This window comes from Nelumbo nucifera, chromosome 1, assembly GCF_055504915.1.
Source record: "Nelumbo nucifera cultivar China Antique chromosome 1, China Antique-T2T, whole genome shotgun sequence".
In the NCBI taxonomy this organism is placed as follows: Eukaryota; Viridiplantae; Streptophyta; class Magnoliopsida; order Proteales; family Nelumbonaceae; genus Nelumbo; species Nelumbo nucifera.
The window spans coordinates 57,274,606-57,283,568 of record NC_142649.1 but is presented as its reverse complement, the minus strand read 5'-3'; the positions used below and the strand labels follow the sequence as shown (position 1 = coordinate 57,283,568).

The following is an 8,963-nucleotide window of genomic DNA, read 5'->3' as shown; positions in this document are numbered from 1 at the left end:
GTACTTTCGATATTTAATGTAAATAAATAAAGTACATGTTTGATCATGTTGTGTGGTATGCTTTTGTGTAAGACCCTAAAACTAGACACTTAATGAGACTTGTGTTAGTTTTAAATGTTCATAGCCGTTGGATAAGTCTGGGGAGATTTATCCTGCTAAGGCTGACATTGGTGTGCTGCCAACTGTTGAGGTGGCTTGTCTTAGCCGCCAGGGTGAGACCCAAGGCACACGCAGTGTAGGATTACTTGAATCCATGAACCAAACCAAATTTCCAATATTTCCCTAGATCTTGGAGATTGATGGGCAAAACTAGAAAGTTACACCTGACCCCTAGACCCGATTATGGTACTGCACTAGGTGCCGGATCGGGCTGCCTTTGATTTGCCAATCAGTGAGATCCTTAGCGGGGGTCAAAACCTGGGTATGTTGGGACAGTCTGAGAATTCATCTAAGTGGGTGATCATAGTGACGGGATTAGCCCCTTTGTCGGACAAAGGTAATGATCAGGGATGCACTCTCTCTGATGAAAACCAAACTGCCGGCAGTTGATTTCAATCATTGGAATTTTGTTTTGCAAAACTTATATATATATATGATATATATTTATTTATGGTTTCAAAATGTTGCAAATGGTTTTAATTCCCGGGATCCAAGTGAGTGGAGAGTGCAGCACTATTCTTTGCAGCCGAGGGAGTGCTTGATCATTATAGGCTGAGAGGTTAAGTGTAAGGCCATTTAGGATAATACCTGATGGGCTAATCTTGCATCTGCCCACAGTCCCTAGGTTTTTATAAGATGGCTTGGCCTAGGGAGCACTTAGTGTAAGTGTTGGGCCCATAGGGTCCATGTGATGGGCTCAAGGGGTTCACTAGGCATTCTAGTGAATTCGGCTAGGCCTTGTAACAGAGGCTGGGCCGAACCCATGTGGCTGGTGTGTAGATCAATGCTTACGTCCCACGCCATACAAAGAAATCCAACTGGGCAGCAATTTGGAAGACTATTGAGCACTTATTACTTAATGGGCCTAAAGCCCATTTCGATCTGGGCTGATTTGATCAGTCAATTAAGGGGGCGGATCTGAGATTAGGATGAGCCCTAAAGCTAACCTAATCTGCAGATAAGATTAAGAAGAGTCTTAATCCAAATACAGATTTGGATAAGGGCAACTACTGATATGATCAGGAGGTTTTCTTAATCATTAAGAAAGAGGAGAAAGACCCTAATTCGAACCCTAGGGGCTTTTCAAGAGAGCACACCTGCATTCTGGAGATAAGATCTTAGAAACCCTAGAGAAGAAAATAGCAGTTCACCACCTTCTTCTCTAGCATTCTCCTCCAACAGCAGCCGCCACCCCTTTTCTGCCAATTCGAGAGGATCAAGAAACGTTCTTGGTTGTTCGTGTGGTGCTCATTGTTTCCAAAAGAAGGCCACCAAATCTAAGAAACAAAAGAAAGACAAGGCATCCGATGCTTGTCACTTCTGTAAGCAAGCCGACCACTGGAAGAAGAATTGTCCTACCTACCTGGAGTCTAAGAAAGGTACTTTCGAAACTTGTGTCATGGAAACTAATTTATTAGTGACTTCTGTGTCCTGGTGTGTTGATTCCGGGGCTTCAACTCATGCGTGTAACTCACTGCAGGGGTTCAAAGTAAGTAGAAGGCTGAGTGAAGGAGAGGTGACACTTTACTTGGGGACTTCTGCAAGTGTTGCAACTACGGCAATGGGAACCGTAGAATTATGTTTTAGAGAAGGGATTCTTGTACTGAAAGACTGTCTTTATGTACAAAATCTAAGAAGAAATTTGATTTCTGTTTCTAAACTGTGTGTGGATGGATATGTTTTCTCTTTTAGTAATGTGATTACTATCAAAAGGTACAACAAATTCATCGCATGCGGGGAACTAGAGAACGGTCTCTATGTTCTACATCCTTCTCTAGAAACTAATTTAACTGAAACTATGTCGGTCGAAATCCCCAAGAAAATGACTCGTGACATAGTCAATCCCACGTGCCTGTGGCATTACCGACTTGGCCATATCGGTATTGACTGAATCACAAGATTGGTAAAGGATGGTCCTTTGGGTTTTCTAACCGTAGAATATCTTCCCACTTGTGAGCATTGCCTTAGAGGCGAGATGACAAAGCGGCCATTTAATGGTAAACCTAAAAGATGTATAGGCACACTTGACCTTATACATAGTGATGTATGTGGTCCCCTAAGTGTTAGGACCCACAACCAACACGTGTATTTCATCACCTTTACTGATTATTTCTCATGATATGGTTACGTGTAATGAGACATAAGTCTGAATCTTTTGAAAAGTTCAAAGAGTTCAGACAAGAGGTCGAGAAACAGTTAGGGAGAGAAATTAAGGCCCTCCGATCAGATCGAGGTGGCAAGTATCTCTCTGACGAATTCAGGGACTACTTGAAGGCCAATGGGATTATCTCACAGTTAGCTCCTCCTGCAACACCCCAGCTTAACGGTGTTTCAGAGAGGAGGAATAAGACATTGTTAGACATGGTCCGGTCACTTCTCACACGCTCGAATTGCCCACATCCTTTTGGGGATATGCGTTAGAGACCGCAGTTTACGTGCTGAATCGGGTTCCAACCAAATCGGTTTCGAAAACTCCATACGAACTATGGACCGGAAATAAACCAAGTGTCAGACACTTGAAGATTTGGCTGCAATTGATACCTAGGAAAGATTTATCAGATTAAGTGCATTTACGTGTGTTCTTTTATTTCTCATATAAATAAGGTAATGACCATTTTAACCGTAAAAATCCATTATTAAAAGGGTATTTTTGTCTCATTCAAGTGTTGGCAATTTCTCCCTATGTGATGACATCTTGATTTACAGCAAATCTATCACTGAGCACCTAGGACATATCAGGGAGGTATTGAATGCATTGAGGGAAAACAAATTATATGCTAATTTAAAGAAGTGCACCTTCATGAGCGATAATTTGCTATTCCTAGGGTTCATTATAAGTAAGGATGGGATTAAGGTGGATGAGGAAAAGGTGAAAGCCATTAGGGAGTGGCCATCCCCAACAAACGTCACGGACATAAGACGTTTCCATGGGTTAGCAACTTTCTATAGGCGATTTATCAAACAGTTTAGTAGTATTGTATCTCCCATCACTGAGTGTTTGAAAAAGGGAAAGTTCTAGTGGGGAGAAGAACAGTAGCAAAGTTTTGCTCTCATAAAAGAAAAGTTATGCACTGCTCTTGTCCTTGCATTATCAAGTTTGGACAAACTATTTGAGGTTGAATGTGATGCCAGTGGAGTTGGAATCGGGGCTGTATTGTCACAAGAAAAGAGACCAATTGCTTTCTTTAGTGAAAAGTTATGCGAAGCCAGGAAGAAGTGGTCCACTTATGATAAAGAATTCTATGCTGTTGTTAGAGCACTGAAAACCTGGGAACATTACTTAATTGCTAAAGAATTTGTTCTCCCCACCGATCACCAAGCTCTTAAGTATCTCAGTAAGAAAAAGCAATTGAGGAGTGACCTGCATACAAGATGGTCTGCTTTCATTGATAAATTCCCATGCAAGATTGTGTATAAGGCTGAACAGCAAAACACAGTGGCCGATGCTCTAAGTAGGCGTGTAGCCCTCATCAAAACTCTCAACATTGAAATTGTGGGCTTTGAATGCTTGAAAGATCTGTACGCCTAGGATGAGGACTTCAAATAGGTGTGGAAAAAATGCACAAATCGACAGCCAACTGGAGATTTCTACATTCATGATGGGTTCCTTATGAAGGGGGAACAATTGTGCATCCCTTGCACCTCCCTTCTCGAGAAAATCATTAGGGATCTGCATGGGGGTGGATTAGCAAGACACCTCAGGAGAGACAAAACGATCGAAGCAGTCAAGGGGCATTACTACTGGCCTAAATTAAGGAGGGATGTGACCTCTATTGTGAGTAGATGCTTTATCTGTCAGATAGCTAAGGGACAGACCCAGAATATCGGCCTCTACATGCCCCTACCTGTTCCTATTGCGATTTGGGAAGACCTGTCCATGGATTTTGTGCTAGGCTTGCCAAAGACTCCAAGAAATATGGACTCCGTCTTCGTAGTGGTTGACCGGTTCTCCAAGATGGCTTACTTCCTCCCATGCAAGAAGACTGTAGATGCAATAGTGACAGCTAAGCTATTTTTTAGGGAGGTTGTCCGTTTACATGGGGTACCTAAAACCATCACATCGGACCGAGATACGAGGTTCTTAAGTCACTTCTAGATGACCCTATGGAGACTATTTGACTCATCATTCAATTTCAGCAGTATAGCCCATCCACAGACAGATGGATAGACAGAGGTGGTAAATTGGACCTTAGGTAACTTGATCCGCAGTATCTGCAGGGAGAGACCGGAGTAGTGGGATTTTGCCATAGCACAAGCAGAGTTCACTTACAACAATGCAGTTCATAACTCTACAAGTAGATCTCCATTTTCCATTGTTTATATGAAGGTACCTAACCATGCGTTGGATTTAGTGAAGCTACCAGGGTACCCGGCCTCGGCACTTCTACTGAGCAGTTGGCAGAACAGATCCAGTCAGTACAGGAAGAAGTCCAGCAGAAACTAGAGCGAGCCAGTGCAAAGTACAAGGTTGCAGTTGATAAGCATCGTCGGCATCAAGTGTTTGACGTCAGTGATGAAGTCATGGTATTCTTAAGGAAAGAACGCATACTCGTGGGGAAGTATAACAAGCTACATCCTCGTAAGTACGGTCCATACAAGATCATTAAGAAAATCAACGACAATGCTTATGTCGTGGACTTGCCAGATCACATGGGTATCTCCAAAACTTTTAATGTTGCTGATCTTCATCATTACTTACCAGAGGCAACACTTGCATACCCCAGTCATGACTCGAGGTTGAATTCTTTCCAAGTGGGGGAGAATGATGGAGGGCCAGCTCACCCACCAAACGACAGCTCACGATTAGAGAGGATCATGCATCGGACGGTACCCTCTAGCGAAAATCATGCAAGGGATAATAGTGACAACCCATACGTTGGATAAGCATTGGAGGGCGGTGGCTATCGGACGGGGGATATCAAGGCATCATTGGAGGGCGGTGGCTAGGTGGCTATCGGACAAAGGATATCAAGGCAGCCTGAGGAAGACTTCAAAGATGTCTAGAAGTCCAGATGTTTTAATTGTTTTAGACTTTTACAACTTCTCTTTCCTATTTACTCTCTGAGTCCCAAGATGTATTATAAATATCAGTAATTCCAAGCGAATAGACACACAAGAATTTTCGCCAACTTTTCTCTCTCTTCCAAGGCATACGCCTAGTTACAACAGGCTTCATGAACGAAGCCTCATGTTCGTCCGGTGCTTGCGTAGTCAGCCCAGTTTACTACTTCCACGCTGAGTCAAATCCGATCCAAAATATTTATTAGATTGGATTGGACCTGGTCCGTTCATAATAAATTTATATTGAATTTAGTTGGATTAAGCCAATATACAGTCCATTGATATAAGAAAAGAATATAAGTGTCAAGGAACTGGATTTGGGTTGAAACCAATCTAAATTAAAATGAATTTAAACAAATTGGATGGTCTAAACATTAAATTGGATTGATCCAAAATAATCCACATTATTCTCGTTAGATTGAATTGAACCTATTCCATTTGTAGTGGACTCACATTGGACTGGATCAGATTGGACCAAATCCGGTCCAACCGACACCCCTAGCTACAATCCATGCTCTGCTTGTCGAACTCTCTTAATTTCCTTCTTTCAAAACTCTTCTATGGGAGCTGTCTTTCAGTTGTGAAGAAGGAAAAACTTGTTTATCCAAGTATATATGCTTAAAATTTATATTCTATCTATTAGTAAAGCTGGTTTGAATGTAGTATTTTACAAGGAGTCATTGGCTCAAGTTTTATACAACTTGTTTTTAATATATTGTGTCATGATATTAATGTAGTTGCCATTTTTAGTTAGTTATATTAATAATTTATTATAATATTTTTATTATTTTTATTATTAATGCATTGAATATCCCGCTAGCTATTAGTCCAATATAAATCCGATGAATAAAATTAAATTTGAATTCGATTATAAATGAACCAAACCCATTTGATTCGATTCATTAGGAAGCTAAATGGGGACTTATAATAAGCATGAAAAGAAAATAGAAAGAAGAAAAAAAGGCTCCGCAGATTTGCAGATGCCAAGTATGTATTTATAGCGAATAATGGTATATATCTACAGCCTATAAAGTATTAACTGGTTTTGATCGTCTTCAATCTGGGGATGAATCAATCAATTGGGACCCCAACAACTCAAGTACATAACTTTTCTTAGCGATTCTTCTGATTGCTTCATGTGCTGCTGTTGGTCTGTCAAGGCCTTCTTACCCATCATTGCCATGGCTGAGGAGGAGGAAGAGATGTTCCTGCCGGCCTGAGAGAACGATGGGAGGAGGACACCATTGTTCTTGGCGTGCTGGTGGAGACATCTGAGAGTGTAATTCCATCTACAGATGCCCTGATCTTTCAATGCCTCAACTGCTCCAACGCTGGCTGCCACAATCCATGCTCTGCTCGTTGAACTCATCTTCCTTTTAATTAATCTCTTCTCTTGAGTCTGCTGTTTTCTTGGTAGCTAGTGATTAATAATGAAGAAGGAAAAGCTTGTTGATATGAATTCTTAGCCCAGGATATATAGCTTTTATATACAGATATGTATGAGATCGACAATTCTGGGAGTTGGGAAAAAAACCAGAGGCGATGAGGTGGTTTTGCTGGTGGTTTGGGAAAGAGTCCAAAAGTGGCTACTTGTTTTAGAGAAGCCCCACAAAGAGTCGAAAAGAGAATAAGGGCCAAGGGGGAAGAACCTGTACTTGAGCTTCAGGAGTGATTACAGCTCACGAGCAGGCAGAGATGGGTGGACCCTGGTACAGTGCTGGTGTCGACCAGCGCCCAGTTTCCATGAAAATCTGCTTGTGACCAATAATGTTGGAGATGGAGCCAGACACGTACATCCATCAAAACCAAATTTATCTTCCAGATGAATAGTAGGGACAGCGTCCTTTGTCTAAGTAGCAGTAACCTGTAACATCGTACATACAGTACAGCAGAATGAGAGAACATGGACCCAGCCATGTTTATCTGTAAGTCTTGTCTTACTGTATTCTTTTAATTTTTTCCTTTAAAAAATTTCATGCTAATCCATGAGCATGGCCCTCCCCAATTTATCATCTTAAGCCTAGGCACGGCCTACATTAAACATAGTTTTAATGTCTGAACCAAAATTTACAAAATTTCACTAATATCAATAGCTCCTTCTCAAAATCTATATCCAGAAATATAGTGGAAAGAGAAGTGTGTAGAGGCCTAGGGTCTCGAACCAAAGGCCTCCCTCTTCTCTCTTTCTTCACACATGTTGAAACTCTTCTTATATCTTAATTTTCTCCATTAAAATCTATCATTAGTAGTTTTATGTAATAAAATCATTCTTAATTCTCTCCAATCCCCCTTATTTTCATATTCAATGTTTGTAACATTTCCTCCCCCTTTCCCATTAAATCTCTTATTTCTCATTAAAGCTCCGTTCGCTTTTCGGTAAGTTATTTATCCAGGTAAATGCAGTTAATTATCTAGATAAGTTTTTTTCTTGGAAAACACTTACCCGGGTAAGTACATTTACCCATGTTTTTTTTATTTCTCATGTAAATAAGGAATGACCATTTTAATCGTAAAAATCCATTATTAAAAGGGACATTTTTGTCCCATTCAAGTATTGGCAACTTTCACCCTAGGTAGGAAAGTTATTTACACACCTAATATGGGTATCACTTACCCGGGAAAATAAACTTTCCTTGATCCCCACATAAATCTGAAAAAAGAACATGGGATTCTTGGTCAATGGGAACTAAAATCCCATTAACCAACTTTCCCCCATCTCAAAATCCAAAAAAAGAACGCTCCCTAAATATCTTTTAAACTCTTTTGACACTTTCTAATAAAACATTGTTACAAATTACAAGGGTTGGGTGGGGTTAAGGGTAAGGTTCAAAATTTCGATATGATATGCCCCATATCGGGTGCTTCACGATACGCCTATTTATCGAGGTTTCAGGAACCACAATCTTTTTAATAAAAAATATAGTTAAAAATATGTCTAAAAACCAAATTTTGAAAAAAAAATAAAAAAACATATAAACATGTATTATTTTAAGTACCGATACATCCCTACCAATACACAGGAGTGTATCAATATTTTGAACTATGATTAAATGCCAAACCTAAACCAACCTTAAACAAGAACCTTGGCCTGGAACCAAATTGATCTCAAAACCTAAATTTTCCAATCTAAACATACCCAAATTTCTATTCAACCCCATACAGTTCTACCCGTTGGTGGCCTTCTCCTTTCACTAAGGAGGCAAAGCGACCACAAGAGTTGCAACATCCAATGAAATCTGAGTTCACATCTGAAAAATTGTAGTCTTTAGGCCTAACTAATATGGACTACATCAATAGTTTATACATTTCTAGACACATATCCATGAATCCATTTTTCTTTATTTTTGTATTTAGCTTTTATCTTAAATAAACTTTCTAATTTAATAAATAGAGTATTGAGTCAATACTAAAATAAATAATAGATAATTAATGTACATTTCAATTAATGACAATGGGTTCTTAACGTCTTTTGTTACTTCAATTTTTTCTAAATAAAGTAAAAAAAGGAAAAAATAGAGTATCCTAAAGAACAAAGATAGAGTTCAACACCCAATTCTCTTCTATATTTTGCATAGATTAATTCTACCTACACTTGTAATGCATAAAGGTCCACATAAATACATTAAACTACCTTGCAATAACCCTCAAGCTTAATCTTCCCATAAATACTCTTCTAGATAGATAGGAATAGTAGCCTTGATCCTCTCTTGTATATTTGTATATAAAGTTTTGAGTCTGAGCTA

The 8,963-nt window shown here is 39.7% G+C and overlaps 1 protein-coding gene across 1 annotated transcript; it reads right to left on the bottom strand.

The window, feature by feature from the left end:
• Nucleotides 1–6,063: 6,063 nt before the first annotated feature.
• On the bottom strand, nucleotides 6,064–6,738 carry LOC148803306 (uncharacterized). The gene has a single exon (XM_088896610.1). The coding sequence runs from the start codon at nucleotides 6,587–6,589 to the stop codon at nucleotides 6,296–6,298; it is 294 nt and encodes a 97-aa protein (XP_088752736.1). The 5' UTR covers nucleotides 6,590–6,738; the 3' UTR covers nucleotides 6,064–6,295.
• Nucleotides 6,739–8,963: the final 2,225 nt, after the last annotated feature.